Source organism: Perognathus longimembris, chromosome 7 (assembly GCF_023159225.1).
Source record: "Perognathus longimembris pacificus isolate PPM17 chromosome 7, ASM2315922v1, whole genome shotgun sequence".
NCBI classification, from domain to species: domain Eukaryota; kingdom Metazoa; phylum Chordata; class Mammalia; order Rodentia; family Heteromyidae; genus Perognathus; species Perognathus longimembris.
The window spans coordinates 16,110,452-16,129,432 of record NC_063167.1 but is presented as its reverse complement, the minus strand read 5'-3'; the positions used below and the strand labels follow the sequence as shown (position 1 = coordinate 16,129,432).

At 49.3% G+C, this 18,981-nt stretch overlaps 1 protein-coding gene across 1 annotated transcript; it reads right to left on the bottom strand.

Moving 5' to 3' along the window:
• Positions 1-589: 589 nt before the first annotated feature.
• Lin28a (lin-28 homolog A) lies at positions 590-17,398 on the bottom strand. The gene is made up of 4 exons (XM_048350591.1): positions 17,301-17,398; positions 16,620-16,816; positions 4,288-4,472; positions 590-3,115 (listed from the first exon to the last, which is right to left on the bottom strand). The coding sequence occupies exons 1-4, from the start codon at positions 17,329-17,331 to the stop codon at positions 2,899-2,901; spliced, it is 630 nt and encodes a 209-aa protein (XP_048206548.1). The 5' UTR covers positions 17,332-17,398; the 3' UTR covers positions 590-2,898.
• Positions 17,399-18,981: the final 1,583 nt, after the last annotated feature.

The window sequence follows — 18,981 nt, the reverse complement described above, 5'->3', positions numbered from 1 at the left end:
CCTAAATATCTGACAAGAGGTCAGTTTGAGTACCAATAAGTATTTATTTATTCATTGTATTTTCCCAGGAAAAGAAGGGAAGGGAAGAGTCAGCATGTGTTACAAAAAAAAAAAATGATTAGAAAAGGGGAAAGGAAGTACTCGGGTACAGCAAAATCAATCATGAAATAAAACACCCCAGGGCTGGGATCATCAAAGCCCAAGGGAGTTTTGTCTGCAGGGATCAGAGAAAGGACAGACAGGTACACACTTTCCCACCCTCCCTCCCCATAAATTCAAGATTTCTCACAAAGCTTTGGTTTCTAGCAGTAAACATGGCGTTACATTCGTCCGTCTCCTATTAAACAATCTTGTGGCCACTTTGACATAACTTTCTTGCACCTGTGTACAAGTTCCTGAGTGACTTGAACATACATTCACATTCTGTTTCCTGGTCTCCTGACCCCACTTTCTACATGGAAAGCCCCAATGGTTTCTCTCTACTATTACAGAACAAGTAGATTTAGTCACAAGTGTCTTGTTTGGTGATAATCACATTTTTTAAAAAATGGACTCAGGTTGGGAACAAAGTGGGTGTGGGGGGGGTGGAGCCCTAGCTTCAGAACCTTTGCATAACTCACATAAAAGTTGAAGAGACATTCCACAAATTAACTGTGTATGAGCACATAGGTTTTCTTTTGAGGGAGAAAAGGGTAGGGAATAGGGCTTATTTTTTAGAAAAGATCTAGTCCAAAATGGGAAATAGGAGAAGTGAGGGCACAAAAGAAAAATGATGGTTCAAGATCCTCACTTTAGAAGAGGTCCCCCCAACTTAGTTTCAGATCCTTTTGTCTAGTGCAGAACCTTCTGTCAAAGATGCTTTGGCTATTTTTCTCAATTCTAAAAGTTTGTAAACAATAAAACCCCAAAAGAACATGGAGAAAGACCCATACATTATTATTTACACAAACTAGGCCACCTAGCAATTACCAACTCAAAAACTCAGTAAAGTCCTACAAAGCCTAGACAAATACAATTAACTAGAGGGGGGCAGCATTTGTGGGGAGACAAGAAACCAGGATCAGACACACATCACCCAATGCATTCTATTGCATTTGTCCCGTTTCGACTCAGTGAGGTAGGTTTGCGGGGATCTCACAGCATGTAAACGAAACCCCCGTTTTCTCCTTTAGCTAACACTATGAACCACTGTGCAGCAGGGCAGGACACTGGCTCCAGGTGCTACAAAAAGGCCCTCACTTAGGGGTCTGCCTGGAAGCCAAGACTTTTGAAAGGCTGAAGATTTAGGTCCTTGCTTTATATATAATCCATCCATTCCTGCCTGGTTAGTATAAGGGGAAGACAAATCTGTGGTCTTAACATTTAGCCATAGTAATTCCCATTTCTTCTTCTTCTTTTTTTTTTTTTTTTTTTTTTTTTTGCCAGTCCTGGGGCTTGGGACTCAGGGCCTGAGCACTGTCCCTGGCTTCTTTTTGCTCAAGGCTAGCACTCTGCCACTTGAGCCACAGCGCCACTTCAGGCCTTTTCTGTTTATGTGGCACTGAAGTATCCAACCCAGGGCTTCGTGCATGCTAGGCAAGCACGCTACCAATAAGCTTCCCAGCCCAATTCCCATTTCTTTAGGAAAAAAAATACACATACATTTATGTGCATGGTTAAGCCCAGGCAAGTTTAGGAAAGGATTTTGTATATGGAAAGAAAACAAGTCCCAGAGCCCTAGGATTAGACAGTCATCACTATCCTTGGCTTCCTCTCTGGGCCTCTTCTACCTTCTCTGCACCACAGTTTCCTGTTTAGACTAATTTCCATTCTTCCAGCAGAAGGAGAACAAGTCATGGGGCAACCCAATTAAAAACCTAGTCTCCCATGAAACATTTCCAAGGGTGGAGGGGGTTTCAAGAGGACCCTATGGCAGAAAAGCCAGCTCTAATTGGCAAAAATGAGGTAGTTCAATAGGCTATGCACTCCAAATGGTTGCTCTCCATGGTGATAAAAACAACAAAGTCTTCCTGCTGTGCAGACCTGGAGCTGCTGCCCACTTATCCCTGAGATTGCTCATGTACCTGAGAACACAGTGCAGGAATGAGGGCCTTAAGATTAAAATATATAAAAATACAAAACCAGAATATTTATATTAAGAAAAAAAAAGTTAAAATGCACAAGATACGTCATTCGCACAGATAGTGCAGTTTGGCATCCTGGAGGAAGTGGGAACCCAAGGTGCAGTTATCCAAGGGAGCAAATAAATTACAATCACATTGGCCCAGAAAGGGGTGGGAGGAAGCTCAGAGCAGCCAGTCTGCAGCTATTCCCTCGTCACCCATTTTGCCTGTCATCACAACCCAATGCATGGGACAGCTCTCCCAGCACTGTGGCTCAAGTTAGGGTGATGAGGAAACAAGATGTGGAGGGAAAGCAAAATGATAAAAAATAAAAATAAAAAACCCAAACCCTGCCTTGCTTCTGAGGGGCCCTCCCACACAAGGTACTACTACCTCAGGGATTGAGCCCATTGATCTGCTGGTCTTTGCACACTCTGGCAGGGGAAACACTATACAACCTTTTTAAAAAGAACAACTTGACAATCTGGGTCATTTTTAGAAGCTGGAGGCTTGGAGGGGGGGGGGGAGCCTATCATATAAATCACACAGGTTTCAAAGGTGGCTCCCCCAAAGCCCCTCACTTGAATTGGGATAGATCATGAAGGGAGTTCCTATGCATCACCCCTTCCTCTCACCAAGAGAGAGATGGGGTGATGCTGGGAAAACCCGGCCTGAGACATATGGCAGTGCCAGCTACTCGCCAACCCACCCTTATCCCCACTTTCTCCACTTTGCCGATTGATGCCTGCTCCTTGAAACTTTCTGCTAGCAAGAGTAGCCCCCCGACTCTGAGAGCTCAATTCTGGGCCTCAGGGAGCAGGGCAGGGCTGTGGATCTCTTCTTCTTCCTCCCGAAAGTAGGCAGGTTTTCCCTGGGCACTGGGGACCTGCTGGGCCTTCAGTGGACAGGAGGCCACCATGTGGTTGATGCTTTGGCAGAAGTGGCACTTCTTGGGCTGGGGTGGCAGCTTGCATTCCTTGGCATGATGATCTAGACCACCACAGTTGTAGCACCTAGTACAAAATGAGATGGTGAAGTGAAACAGACATGGGAAAAAGCCAAAGTTTGTCACCTCATTCATTGTCCCCACATATAAACTCTTAAGCCCCTTCCAAATCTAATCAGAGAGATGACCTCTGAAGATGAACTTGAAAATACCAAGATGAGAATAGTTACCCTGGGGGGACACTGTCTCATGCCTATAATCCTAGCTACTGGGGAGGCTGAGATATAATGAACTCCTTCCAAAGCCAGGACAAAAAAAAAGCCTGGAGACTGTGATCTCCAATTAAATAAATTAAAAAAACCCAAACCCTTGGCATTGGTAGAAAAGCTTAGCAACACACACACAACACACACACACACGCACGCACACACGCACACACACACGCACGCAATGGGAGAATGCTAGCCTAGCAAAAAAGCTCAGGAACATTGCCTAGGCCCCTGAGTGCAAGCTCTAGAATCAGCACACACAAAAAGAGGAAGTTACTGATCAAACTACAACTTGGAGAGGGGTCTGGCATACCCTTGACAATGAAGGAATTCTAAAGGCCAAATTAGTATTAGCTGCTCACAGCTATGAGATTTAGCCCAACAGCAAGTTCCGATGAGTCCACTGGAGACGTGATAGATGAAGAACAGATAGATCCAGACAGAAGCACACCTTGTCCCACCATCAAATCCATGGCCCCTTATTACTCAGTGGTAGAGCACTTGCCGAGCAACTATGAGAACCCTGAATTCAGGGCTGGGGATATGGTCTAGTGGCAAGAGTGCTTGCCTCACATACATGAAGCCCTGGGTTCAATTCCCCAGCACCACATATACAAAAAATGGCCAAAAGTGGTGCTGTGGCTCAAGTGGCAGAGTGCTAAACTTGAGCAAAAAAAAGCCAGTGTTCAGACCCTGAATCCAAGCCCCAGGACTGGCGCGCACACACACACACGCACACACACACACACACACACACACACACACACACACACACAGAACCCTGAGTTCAAAACCCCAGTACCATAAAAACAAATGATCATGGGCAATCAGTGCCTTTTCACTGAAGATGCAACCCAACGATTTAGATGTTGCCAGGAACCACAGGCTTCAGAACCCATGACAACCTGGCCCCAGGAGTGGGGAGAGCTCTCATTCCCAGAACCCATACAAGCTGCCTTGCAAGCCATACCTGTCTCCTTTGGATCTGCGTTTCTGCATGTTCTTGCCCTTTGGCCGCCTTTCACTCCCAATACAGAACACCCCACCGGGCCCAGTGACTCGGATGGATTCTAGCCCTTTGGCAGACTTCTTAAAGGTGAACTCCACAGCCTCACCCTCCTTCAGGCTCCGGAAACCCTCCATGTGCAGCTTACTCTGTAAGAGAAACACCATCAAATTTTTTCTTTTACTTTTCTTTGGTGGTAATCCTGAGGCTTAAACTCAAGGCCTAGAAGCAGTGCCTGAGCTTTTTTGTTCAAGGCTCATACTCTCTCTACTGCTTGAGCCACAGCGCCACATTTTTTGCTGTTTAATTGGAGATGAGTCTCATGGACTTTCCTTGCCCATGCTGGCTTTGACTGTGATTCTCACATCTGAGCCTCCTGAATTGCACAGTAGATTTTTATTATTAGTTTCCACTATTTCATCAAAAAAATGTACAAACCTGTTTCTATAAGGTAGAAGAGTGACAGAACTCTCCCTCTATTGGTAAAACAAAACAAAACAAACATACTAAGTTTGGAGCTAAACATGGCACACACTGCAAGCCCAACACTTTTAAAACACCAATGCAGGAAATTCCAGAGTGCTAGGACAGCCTGTGTTGCAGAGATCCTATCTATAAACAGATGGATAGATAGTAAAGGGACCCACCAAAATGGATGGACACACATATCTGATAAGCAGCACTAAGGACAAATAACTTTAAATTGTACACCTTGATTCTAACCATGAGATAACATCAGATAAACTCAGAGGGAGTCTCCACAAACAAATTACAAAAGATTCTACGGAAATGTCATTATCACCAAGAACTATGACTGAATATGAACTATGAATGAGTTCGGACTGGATCCTGTAAGGGAGGACCGAACAAAATCTGCACATGGAATGCAGGTAACTGTATCTGTGTCAAATTTCTTGGTCATAATAATCATATTTGGGTTAGATAAAAGAATCACCTTTTAGCTTATAGGTAGGGATGGGAGGGAGAAACTAGCTGAAAATGGAAGGGATAACATTGTCCAAAAAAGAAATGTACTCATCACCCAACTTATGAAATGGTAGCCCCTCAGGACAATAACAATAAGGTTAAAGTCCCATTTAGGTACTATATGCTATTTAAAATTATTGAATGCTGGGCTGGGGATGTGGGTTAGTGGTAGAGTGCTTGCCTACCATGCATGAAGCCCTAGGTTCAATTCCTCAGTACCACACAAACAAAAAGTTGGAACTACTGCTGTGGCTCAAGTGGTAGAGTGCTAGCTTTGAGCAAAAAATAAGGTCAGAGACAGTGCCCAGGCCCTAAGTTCAAGCCCCAGGACTGGCAAAATGAAAAATAAAATAAAATTACTGAACGCTGAATTCAAGAAGACAGTGACTATGGCTTATGCCTATAATCCTAGCCCTTCAGGATGCTGAAATCTGAAGACTTGGGATCAATGCCAGCTTGGGCAGAAAAGTCTGAGATTCTTATCCTCAATTAACCACCAAAAAGCCAAAGTGGAGCTGTAGATCAAGTGGTACAACACCAGCCTTGAGTGAAAAAGCTCAAAGACAAGTTCAAGCCCTAGGATGGGCAAAAGTAGAAAAGAAAAAGAATAAAACTGTATGGAGACAGAGATAATAATAAAGCAAATAGGGAAAAATGTCAACAACTGATGACTCAGAGTAAAGGTTATATGGAAAATTTTGCACCTTCTTTTTCTAAGTCTGAAATTATTTTGTTTGGCACTGGGGACTGAATTCAGGACATTGCACTTGTGAGGCAAGTGCTTTTGTGAGCCTGAGCTACGCCTTAGCCCCCAGTATCTGAAATTATTTAAGTAGCTGTATGCCAGTGGCTCATGCTTACAATCCTAGCTACTCAAACTGAGATCTGGCTTAGCCAGACTGAGATACTCTTATCTGCAACTAAGCCATTACCAACAAAAAAAGTGCAGAGGTGTGGCTCAACTGGTAAAGCACCTGCCTTGAGCAGAAAAAGCTAAGCAAGAGCACGAAGCTCTAAGTTCAAGAGCAAGCAAAGGAACACTAAGAAGAGATCTAAGGAAGCAGGAGAATAGACAAGGGAAAAATGTCAATAAGTGGTGCTAAAAAAATTAACCAATTCGGGGCTGGGAATATGGCCTTAGTGGTAGAGTGCTTGCCTCACACACGAAGCCCTGGGTTTGATTCCTCACATATATGGAAAAAGCCAGAAGTGGCGCGGTGGCTCAAGTGGTAGAGTGCTAGCCTTGAGCAAAAAGAAGCCAGGGACAGTGCTCAGGCCCTGAGTTCAAGCCCCAGGACTGGCAAAAAAGAAAATTAATCAATTGGCTGGGTGCCAGTAGCATACACATGTAACTCTAGATACTCAGGAGGCTGAAATCTGAGGATCAGTGTTCAAAGCCAGCCTGGGCAGAAAAGTCGCAGTGAAGACTCTTATGTCCAAGTGGCAAAGTGCTAGAGAGGCTCAGGGACAGTACCCAGGCCCTGAAATCAAGCCCACAAACAACCAAAATGAGTAAATATAAGTAGAAATAATTTTCACAAGATTAAATGACACATATTGTTAACTTAAAAGTAACTTACTAGTTTACTGCAACTAGTTTACCATGTTGAGTACAACATGGTATCGGCAAGTCTCAAGTGTAAAGTGAATGTAAAATCTCATCTGTTGGCAGTACTGCGGTATGAACAGTATGGGGTCTCACCTCCTTTACTAGGCTGACATTCTACCACTTGAGCCATGCCTCCAGTCCCGCTTTGTATGGTTATTTTAGAGATGGGATCTAGGACTCTTCTGCCTTAGCTGGCCTTGAGGCAGGAGATAGGATTTTTAAATTATTCAACTTGGAAAGATGACCTGACAGTATGGTTTAAAAAACACAACCTAGGAGCTGGGAATGTGACTTAGAGGTAGAGTACTTGCCTAGCACGCATGAAGCCCTGGGTTCCATTCGTCGTGAACAGAAAAAGCCTGAAGTGCCCAGGCCCTGAGTTCAAGCCCCAGGACTAGCAAAAAAAAAAAAATTTTTTTAATGGCAGGGAGGGAAGGAAATCCAACCTAGACTTTAAGAATCCTAAGCTATCCCTTAAATTCCAAGCTAATAATAACACTGATATAGTAGCATATATGTTTTTAAAAAAAAGAAAGTATGGGTAAGGCTGGGAATTTAACTCAGAGAACAGTGCCCGCCTGGCAAGAGCAAGGCTCCGAGTTCGGTCTTCAGCTATAGAGAAAAAAAAAGCTATGGGTAAGATAAAAATCGATGGTTTGGGAACTAAACTGAAGTGTCTGAGTATGAAAAAACAGGCTCTATGACTTGACTTCCATCAGAATGGAAAGTGCTTTGATCATAGTTCCGTTCCTTTGGTACGTTGTACAGTAACTCAGAATATTTCTTCACCTCTCCCTCCTGGCATTGAACCATGCTCCCATGCCTCCTGGTTTGGGATTTGGAGAGCAGAACGCATGTGGATTTGGCTCCAGGAGAGCCCTTCAGTTCTTCCACAGAAGGGCTTGAGTCAACATGCACGCAACCGGGGAACAGCAATTCCATTTGGGTCTGAAATTCAACTTGGTGGGAAATAAAACTTCCAATTTGCTTTCACTTAGGTGGCATTGCAAAACAGAAGACAAATCTTTCCGCATGGTGATTGGTGAAGAGCGTGGATTTGGGAGCCAGACCCATCCTAGTTTATGAAATGCCTGTTACCCCCCAGCCCTGTGTTTTGCAGGTCATTTTTAAGAAAAGGTTGCTTGAATGTTTCTGTGGTGCCGGCTTTGAACTGCAGTCCTTCCATTCTCAGCCTCCTCAGTTGCTAGCATTGCATTACAGGAGTTGAGTCACTGTCACCGACTCCTCCTTTAGTTTTGAACTGGGGAATTCTGGGGCCTCAGCCTTTATGGTATTGGTATTATTATAGACAGCCACATCCAGCTTACAGGCGTGGAGTGTATATACAGTAAATACATACACAGTAAATGTTAGGACTGTCACTTCCTTCTCACAGAAACATCTGACACATACTTGGCCAAGGACCACCCAGCTTGGGTGACGGAAGTCCCCACTGCATCAACTTGGTTGTGCAAGGAGGTAGGACATTAAAATGGGAATGGGGGGGCTGGGAATATGGCCTAGTGGCAAGAGTGCTTGTGTCATATACATGAGGCCCTGGGTTCGATTCCTCAGCACCACATATACCGAAAATGGCCAGAAGTGGCGCTGTGGCTCAAGTGGCAGAGTGCTAGCCTTGAGCAAAAAAAAGAAGCCAGGGACAGTGCTCAGGCCCTGAGTTCACGGCCAAAAAAAACAAAACAAAACAAACAAATAAAATGAGAATGGGCTGCAGTGAACATAAATAAAACATTTCAATGGACAAAGGATGACTCTCTTTAAAGAGTTGGGACAAGAGAGAAACAAGACCAACAACCTCCCCAACAGATTCCAGTTCACCATCTACTTAGGCTGGAACCTTCTCTATTTGAGATCCAGCAGAAGAGGAAAAGGCTTGGATCTAAGAGCCTGTTCCCTCTTCTTATTCATTTACAAGATGAAGTAGATACCAATTTTATGATGGTGCAGTGTGGTTTTATGCATGAGTAGTTAACACTTTGCCAGCCACACATAAATCCCTGGTGAGGTGGGTGGCAATTAGCAGGGTCTTCAGACTGGATGGGGGGAGGGGAGACAAGGCAACAGTGACACCCACGTGTCAAGTGACTCAAAATTAACTCTTGGTTTTATCACTAGCCAGCTTTGAAACTCTTGTCCCAGAGCCCCAGAATAACACCACCCTTAAGCCATGCCTTATAAATTTGTGAGACTAGGGGACAACAAGAATGAAACAATTCAATAAGAGATTAGCAAGGCTGCTCTGGGCTGGAGATGTGAGTAAAACACACACACACACACACACACACACACATACACACACACCTCCCCCCCTCCTGGGCAGGCACCTCAGAATAATCGGGATGGCCAGGATTTAAACTGGTGGTCTCTAGAAGTGGCTCCCTTCCCCCACTTCCCAGCTCTTTTCTAAAAACACATAGTTTGAATTCCTCTCTTATCAGATAGGTAATCAGTGTGCAGTCCCACTGAGCTAGCCTCCCAGGGCCTGCATCTGAAAGGAGCCAGAAGATTCTTGTACCACCCCCAGCCACACACAAAGCTGGGGCCCGCCCATCTCCCTATCCCCCACCAAAAAAAAAAAAAAAAAGCCCTAGGGGGGAGGGGCATGGCCTGAGCTCCCCCAATGGAACCCAATCCTAGGAAACAAAGAGTTGACACTGGTTGGTTCTGGTGGTCAGATTCCTGGAGTTCCTAGGTACCCTCCCCCACATCCAAACAGATCGGTTCCTTCCTTCCCTTGTTGGGGTTATGGTCATGGTAAGGGAAATGGATACAGAAACACCACTTTCCCAGTGAGACCTGCTGGGCTTGCCAGTCCTCTCCAGCATCCTGGTTTTTCCTCCTCTTTAGGCCTGCCCTCCCTCCCCACCCCGGATTTGAGAGGGTGACCCAGCAGAGGTCTCCCTTAGTAAGTGTAATTAATTACTTCCTCAGATCTATATTCAATGGGAGAGGAAAGGTCTCTCATCTTTCCAATTTTGGGGAAAGAAATCAGGAAGGTGGGCAGCCTGCCCCAGCCTTGCTGCATGGGGATAGGAGGCGGTGGCACTTTGGGAACAGTAGAAGAAAGCATTTCCTTTCCTTTTGGCCGGTCCTGGGGCTTGAACTCAGGTCCTGGGCACAGCCCCTGAGCTTGTTTTGCTCAAAGCTAGCACTCTACCACTTGAGCCACAGTGCCACTTCTGGCTTTTTCAGCTTTTGTGGCACTGAAGACTAACTCAGGGCTTCATGAACGGAGGCAAGCACTATACCACTGAGCCACCTTCCCAGCCCATTTCCTTGGCAGGACCCTCCAATTATGGACCCACCCCTTCGGTTCCAGTGCTTCACCAGCTGCCTAAGCTTAAGAGACAGAATGGACCTAAGAAACAGTCACTGAAGAAATCTAGTTCTTTCAATCATTTGTCAAAGCTGGATCAGACCTTCATGACAACCTGGTCTCTTCCAGCTATGACACAGTTCACCTTAGTCACGTGGCTTCTTTCTAGTGGAACAATAGTAACAGTGGCAGAATTTCCCCCCCCCCCCATCATGCTCTTGCTTACCTTCTTTGCTCAAAGCCACAACTCTACTTCTAGCTTTGTGCAAGTTAAATAGGTCTCAGTTTTGTTTGCCCATGCTGGCTTTGAACCAGGGTCCCCAGATCTCAACATCCTGTGTAGCTAATGATTACAGGCATGAGAGCCACCCATACCTGGTGAGAGACAGAATTCCAAGATACTTGCTATATCTCACTGAGGGGGGGGGGGGGGTGCGGAATGGTGTCTCCATCATCCAGAGCTGTTCCAGTTTTAAGATCTCCCAGTGCACAAACATGTTTTTGAGTACACTAAGTTCTCTGCTATCCAAAATAACTACTGTTATTGTTTACTATAGGCAGAATGATGTTAATATTTTGCATGGAATGATTCATAAAATGTCATTTCTGACTTGTGAGGTGTTAACAGAACACCCTAACCTGACTCTACTGGCCAGAATGACCCCATATAATGGAAATAAAAATACATAAAAGTGGGCTGGGAATGTGCCTTAGTGGTAGAGTGCTTGCCTAGCATGCATGAAAAAGCCAGGAGTGGTGCTGTGGCAAGTGGTAGAGTGCTAGCCTTGAGCAAAAAGACAGGGACAGTGCCTAAGCCCGAGTTCAAGCCTCAGGACTGGCAAATAATAACATGAAAATGCATCAAAGTAACTTCAGTCAGAGCTCTGAGCTTCATTCCCCAAGGTACGTTTAGCCAGAAGTTTATTAGATGTTGCAGAGGCCAAGAAATGTCCATAACCAAAAGCTGCAAGCAGACACACGTCATTTATATCACTTCTACTCAGAGAGCCAGACCCAAGACTTCTGCCTTCAATTCTCCACCAGATGGCGCAATACATCAGCCTGTGCGCAGAGAGCACACCAGGGAGCCCGGACCAGCAGGGACCGAGGGGTTCGGAACTGCCAACTCAAATAGTCACTGGGATTTCTAGATTTCTCTGTAGCTCCTAGGGTGGGTCATCTGACACCTCATTGCCCCCACACACTGCACAAGGAAAGAGGCCATCACTCTTCTTGGAACCTAAGTTTCCTGTCTCAACTCCAACCTGAAATCATGTTTAAAAAAAGAAAAAGCTGTGTACAAATTTTTGGAGTCTTTTTGCTAGTGCTCTACCACTTTGAGCCACAGGACCACCACTTCTGGCTTTATGGTGGTTAAGTGGAGACAAAAGTCTCCATGGACTTTCCTGCTCAGGCTGACAGAATCACAATCCTCGGATCTCAGCCTCAGAGTAGTTAGGATTCCACGAGCGAGCAGGACTTACACTTTTCTCAGTAGTTTTCTTGCATGAAAAGCAGGAAACCATTCTCTCCTATTTCTCACTAGTTTTATCTTACTACACTAAAAATCCTGAACTGAAACAAACTACTGAGAAAAAGCGGAAGTTGTGCTGTGACTCAGGTGGTAGAGAGCTGGCCTTGAGCTTGTACAAAGAGGTTCAGAGACAGCAGTTCCGAAGCCCTGAGTTCAAGCCCCCAAGAAAATTTCTCTTCTCAGCTACTGGCATCTTCCAGGCTGGGACTACCAAGTCATTCTTGCATTCCTGCAGGATGTGGTGGTTTTTTGTTTGTTGCTAGTCTGGGCACTGACACTGAGCTTTTGTTCAAGGCTAGCACTCTACCATTTGACCACAGTGCCACACCCAACCTTTCCTCTTTATGTGGTACTGAGGAATTGAACCCAGGGCCTCATGCATGCTAGGCAAAAGCTCTACCAGTAAGCCACATTCCCAACCCCTGTAGTTGTTGTTGTTGTTTTTAACCTAAGGCAGTTTCAAAGGGTGTGGGGGGAGATACTAGCAGAGTGGAGGATGTGATTGATGAGGAATGTCAGAGCAACAACAGCAACCTTGCCCAAGCTACTAGAAACCACTTTTGGACAGACATTAGTATCACTCAGAGTGGAAGCTTCCCTAGGGTGACACAACCTCTACTTGGGACACTAAAAGAGAAAGCTCATCTCTGCAAAAACAGAAGGATGCCCAGAAGAGGCCATGATACCCCCAAATCAAATGTTCTTTGGTGCCAAATTTCTGAAAAATCCACTTATTTTTGTCTTTGCTTATTTTAATGTGAATCAACAACTAGATGGATAGCAGGGTTTGTGTTCCAGGACTACCAAAATTAAAAAAGGATAATTAATGAAACCAAACTTGCGGCTTCTAGTTTATCAACAAGAGAATTCTCTCCTGGGGCTCAGAATAGTGATTCGTTCACTCCACAACTGTTCAGAGCATCATGTTTTATATAACCTGACTAGAATGAAAGCAACTATCAATTTACACCTCTTTCTATCGTGTCTTTCCCCCTGGAGAAAGACCTCTTCTAAGTATGTTCCCGATATACCAGGTCCTAAAGATACCCTTCCGTCTTCATACTCAGCTTGTTGATTTCCATACGTATTCAGTTAGCCTTAGACTAAGTGGGTTCCAAAAAGATGACCCAGGGGCTTACACATTTGCTAAAACCATACAAGAGAAGGACATCAAGGGCTGGGAACGTGGTTTAGTAGTAGAGTGCTTTCCTAGCATGTATGAAGCCCTGACTTCAATTCCTCAGCACAGCATACACAGAAAAAGCTGGAAGTGGCGCTGTGGCTCAAGTGGTAGAATGCTAGTCTTGAGCAAAAGAAGCTCAGGGACAGTGCCCAGGACTTGAGCTCAAACCCCAGGACTGGCAAAAAAAGAAAAAGAAAAGAAAAATGACATCAACTGTTTATCAGTGACTAGTCAGGTGCAGTTCTATGAGCCAGGTAAGATCCCATTATTCCTCCCCACCCAACCATCCCAACCTAGACCCTGAGGGAGTTTTATCACTCTGGTCACCTCTCTTGAATCTTTCCTGAAAAAGCAGGCCATTTGGCCTCAATTTCAATCAAAACCCAACTTTTAGTGATGTGACCAACTATATGGCTTTTCTTTTTATTGCCAGGACTTTTAACAGACCACTTTAGCCAGAAATTGACTTTCAACATAAATAAGTTCTGAGACATTATGGAGAAGGAAAATTTTCCCACCCCCAAATTTCTACCACTGTTGGCAATCTGGACTTGAAACCATACAGCAAGCACACACTTAAGCTCAGCCCCAAATCCTAACATGGTCACTGAGATTTTAGCATTCTTGGTGAATGAGCATAAAGGACCCTGTAGAGCTATTTTGCTCTAGTTTTCCTGTGTAACTTTCTCAACAGGGGTGATTTACTTCCCAGGAGACACTTAGCAATGTCTACATTCATTCAGATTTTCACAAGCGAAAGATGTAACTGGTTTTCTACTAGGAGTACAAGGGAGGAATACTGTTGCATTTTCTAAAGATAGTTCCTAGATCAAGGGAATTTTATACTAACCTGCCCAAAAATAAGTCAATTGTGCCAATATTGAGAAACCCACATGTAAGAGCTGACCATCATGCTCTTAAAATCTCCATTAACTCTGAATAGAACTTTCTTTTAAAACCTGTGGCTAAAACCAGGAGTGAGGCTGAAGGCTGTAATCTTAGCTATTCAGGAAGCTGAGATATTAGGATCATGGTTCAAAGCCAACCTGGGCTGAAAAGCCCATTCATCTCCACTTAACCAAACACACCACAAACTTACACACACACACAGAAGAAATAACTCTAGCTCAAGTAGCAGAGTGCCAGCCTTGCATGAAAAAGCTAAAGGGCAGCATCTGAGTTCAAGCCTCAGAATGTGCATGCGTGAATTCATTGACCACACAAGTCTATGGTTATTTTCTCATGGCAGATGCCCTCTTTCACCCACTAAACTCCTGGGAGGAGAATGAACAACAGTAGTTAACAAGGTATTGGGAAATCTTACAAGCCAATTGTGGAAGGGACTCCCCCATCCCTTTGCTCTGGCAAATTATCCTTCCCACTCACCTCCTGGGTGCCCACCAGAAGGAACTGAAGAATGAGCAGTTTGGTATTTCTTTCCTTAATGAACACTTTCCTCCTCACTAAAATAAAACAATTCTTAGGGACTATTCTGCATCTACAAATTCATCTATCGCTAGATTCCCAGAGAAATTTCAATTTTCAAACTAAGTTGAACTTACTGGTCAGGTGGTCTGCGTGGACCAGAGATAGCCCTCTTGAGAAGTTCTTATTTTCTTATGGTACTAGGGTCTGAACCCAGGACTTTGGGCTTGCTAGACAAATACTCTATACCACTCCTAGCCAAGCACCTAACTATGAGAAATCCTTGATTCTTAATCTCAGCTAATGTCCCTCCTAAAAAAACTGTGGGTGCTGGGCGTTCCAGGTTCCCGATTCTCCTCCACCACCACTTGCTCAGAGGTAAAACAAAAAGCCTTGCGATTTGTCTATGGCCAAGACACGCTTAGAAACTCAAGAGGCCACATTGCCCCTCAGCCTCTTTCTCCTTAGCAGTATTTGGAAGAGAAGTCCATAGTGCTGAATCTGAAATCTTTTGCTTCAGAATTCCCAAATTGGGAGTCATCCCCCAGACCAGGAAATGTTTATTTTAATGTCTTAGGGATCAGATAAGTTAGAGAATGGGGGAGACTTGTCTTCCTTTTTTCCCCACCCCTTAACCCCCCACTGAGGAGAACCATTCAAAGTAGGTTCCTGTAATAAAGTGATTTAATAGATCTAAAGAGCCCAATTCCCTTCTTTCCCTCACAATTACTTCCTGTGGGTTATCATTCACATATGTAAATGAAGGGGGGCAAGGCCACCAGTCAGAAACCAGCAGTCTGGCAGAAGAGGAATAGCACTAGGGGGAGGGGGAGGGGGAGCTGTGCTAGGGTAGCTAAGCACCGGGCAGCAGGTCCTTTTGGCCAGAGACCCCCAAGGAGGCAACAGTAACCAGCAGATCGGGATCTCCTCTGCTTTCCCTCCTCCTGGAGGACTGTGCTCAAGACTTCCCAGAAGCTTCCAACCAGTCCACTCCACACCTCCCTTCCCTCACCCCTCCCCCTCCAGAATGCCATCCCTCAGGCTCCAACCCTTAATCCCCACATCCTCCTTTCCCCTCCCCCACTGCTCCTAAGGCCAACCTCCCCGAAGTAACCCCTCCCTGCCCGGCCAGGCCTGGGTGTCAACCTAGAGGGCATGGGATTAGCAATTTCTTCTTTCCTAGATCAGCCCTAAACCCACCTCGTGGGGAAGGGAACTTGCAGCAACTTCCTTTAGACTCTGGCCCTACCTATGTAATCTCTCCAGGGTGTTGAGGAAAGGGGAAGCCTGGGAGGAGGGAGAAGGCTGGCTCTGGGCTCCTCGTTTGAGGCTAGGAAGGTTAGGACAGCAATCAATGGCAGTCTGGGGCCATAAACGCCAAGCTGTGGAGAATAGGTCCAGAGGCCATCCTCCCTTCCCCCCCCCACCCAGCGACACTGAATTTCACCCCCCACTGCGCTGCCCTGCTTTCACTGAGAACTTGGGGTTGTATCTACCCACGTCCCTCCTAGACTGAGTGAACTAGGCAGGCTCATGCCTGGCCTTCCTGAGGTTTTCCTTCCTGGCAGGACAACTCCTGCAAACAGCCACGGTACCCCCTCCTCCTCCACTGCTACCCATCCCCTAGGAGCCTCCCAAGCCCCCACACAGATCCTACCCAAGCCCCAGGGCATAACTTTTGGGGGACTACCTGGGTGAGGTTGCCACTCACCAAGGGACACAGCTCAGCCTCACGCCCTAGGGTGGGGGGTGTCAGTTTCCTCTGCCGGCTCCCGCTCCCCGAGTGCCATTCAGATGTTAAAGGTACCGGGCCCTCGGCGCTGCGCTCAGGCCCCGCGTGCGCTTCCCTGGTCGGCCTGCTCGCCCTCCCCCCACCGACAAGCACAATACAACCTTAGTTTCTGCCACATGGGGTCACCTCCCTGCCCCCTGCTCCCTTCCCAGGGGAAGGAGGTAATAGACACGTGGTATGCTAGAGGGGTTCCCGGAAGGGGGTTGGGGTGCTGATCATCAGCGTTCCTCCTCTTCCCCCCCCCGGTTGTTTACCCCCCCCGGGGGGGGGTGTGAGACTCCAAGTTGGGGTGCTCAGGCGAAAAGAGATGCCCAGTTCGCAGAGTCCCGGGTCTGCTCCCATCCCACCCAGCGCCGCCCGCCCACCCCTGCGGACGCGGCCCCCAGGCCTCCCCTTTCCGCCGCGAAGAAGTTACCAGAGCCGTCTCACCTGGTGCACAAAGACGTCCACCGGGGGGTCGAGCGCGACCCCGGCGCGGGCGGTCATGGACAGGAAGCCGAACCCCATGCGCACGTTGAACCACTTACAGATGCCGGCCCCGTGCAGCAGCTGCGGCTCCTCGGCCGCCCGTGCGGCGTCCGCCGGCGCCTCCTCGGGCGCCTTCTCCGCCGCCTTGGCGCAGCCACCTGGAGATGGGGCCGATCGGTGAACGCGGGGGGGACCCGCGAGCCAGGGGACCCCCGCGGGGCCCGGCGCGGGGACACCCCCCACCTCCACGCCCGTCGACACCCGGGACGCCCGGGCGGGCAGCCCCCGGGCGGCCGGCTGCCTCCCGCGCTCCCGACCTCACACGGAAGCCAAGGGTGCCCCGAAAGTTTTGCTCGCCCGCCCACAGCACGTTGTGGCCGGGGACACCCGGCCCGACAGGCCCCTCCTCTTCTCTCTCCCTCCGCCCCCACGGGCGAGGCGCGCTCGCCCCCGGGACACCGGGGTCCCCGGCTCCAGACGCGGCCCCCGTGGCCCAGCAGGCGGCCGCACCGACCGGGGGGTCCTGCGTGCGCCCCAGCCCGGGGCGGGGGGAGGGAGGGATACTTTCCCCTGCCTCCCTTCGACGTGGCTCCCGGGCGCCCGGCACCCTGAAGGTGTCCCCACCAAGTCCCGAGTTCGAACCTGCAAACTGCTGGTTGGACACTGAGCCCATGGTCGTCGTCGGCTGAGCCCGCGGCCCCGGGCCCCTGGTCGGGCGGCTGCTGGCCCCAGAGAAGTCCGGAGGCAAAGGGGAGGTTCGGAGAAGAGGCGGCTACATCTTCCCCCGCACAATGGCGGTGGGAGGGCCCACGGCTTTTCAAAGGCTCCCAAATTCTAAAAGACAATGACCCAACCCCCCGCGGGCAGCCCCCTCCCCTCCCGCCTCCCCTCCCTCGCCTTTCTCCTCCCTTTCCCTCCGGCTCCGGCCCGCCCTCCCCCACCGCCCGGGTCCCTGACACCTCCGGGGTTCCCGGCCGGGACCCGGAGCCTTGACACCCGCTCCGCGCCCGCACATCTGGAGTTGGGGAGTCATCGGCCCGGGGAAGTCGCGGGGACCCCGGGGTTCGGGGTCTCAGCACTTTGAGGACTCGGTGTGTGTATGTGTGTGAGTGTGTGAAGGGGGGGGGTCCCCAAAGCTGACACAGGTAGGGAAGGTGACGGGATGGGGGGGGTGTAGTTTGTAACCACGTGACTGTCCCACACACCACACACACTCACCCTCACGCACCACCCCCACCCCCCGCACAGATAATTATACATTCCAGAGAGCGGGGGGGGGGAGGGAGGGAGGTGTGAGGCCGGTGGCGCTGGCCAATCAGAAACACAAACCACCTGTCAAGGGAGAAATGGATGAGCCCTCCCCCTCCCCCCGCCCGGGCGCCCCTCCCCCTCCCCGCCGGCCTCCGCGCTGACCCGGCGGCTCGGCGCTGACCCGCCCTCGCCCCCCACCCCAGTGCGGCCGGCCGGCCCCGCGGAGGCCAGGGACGGCCGGGCGGGCGGGCGGGATCCGGGCGCTCGCCCCCTGCGAGTCCGCCTGGCCAAAGGTCTCAGCCTCCCGGAGTTTCGGGCCTCCTTCCTCCCCGGGCGGCCGGAGAGCAGGCCCTCCTTCCTTCCCAGGGCGTTGCCAGGGCGGGGTGGGGGGGGCCCAGGTAGGGCTCCCCCCGGAGAGCCGGAGGGGAGCACCGAGGGCGGAGACGGGGAGGGGGGGGGTCCTCCCGCCCAGCTCCGCTCCCAGCCGGGGCCGCCCGACCCCGGCCGCCCCGTCCACGGGCGGGGAAGGCCGGCTGAGCCGGTGGGTGGAGGCCCTTCCTCCGGGACGCCCGCCCCGCCCGGGCCTTCGGGGTCTGGGGCTCGCCCTCCCCGCGGAGGGGCAGGTGGGGAGGTGGGGACGGCTCCTCATCAGCGGGGAGAGCCTCCCTCCCGGGAGGGAGCGCGGGTGGGCCGGAGCGGGCAGCTCGGGCCCGGGTTGGGGATGGACAATGGCCCGGGGCTCAGAGCACGGCCCTGGCCCTGCCCCTCCACTTCCGGTGCTCAGTTCAAACTGGACAATGCCAGCTCCGGCCAGTTCCCCTCCCCCACGGCCTCAACCCATTTAAAGGGACAGAGCCTGCTTTCGGGGGCGTCGCCGGGCTCTCGGTTCACCCTTCCTCACAAGTGGGCCCAAGTTCCCGGGTTCTCACGCCGCAGCTGTGTGGGAACGCGTGCGCTTAGGAACGATGCGGGAGTTAAGTGGTGTTGGGGGCGGGGGGGGGGGGAGACCGGGAAGGAGAGAATGGGAAGGAGGGACGGGGCCTGTGCACAAATGATTTCCTTCTTTCCGATC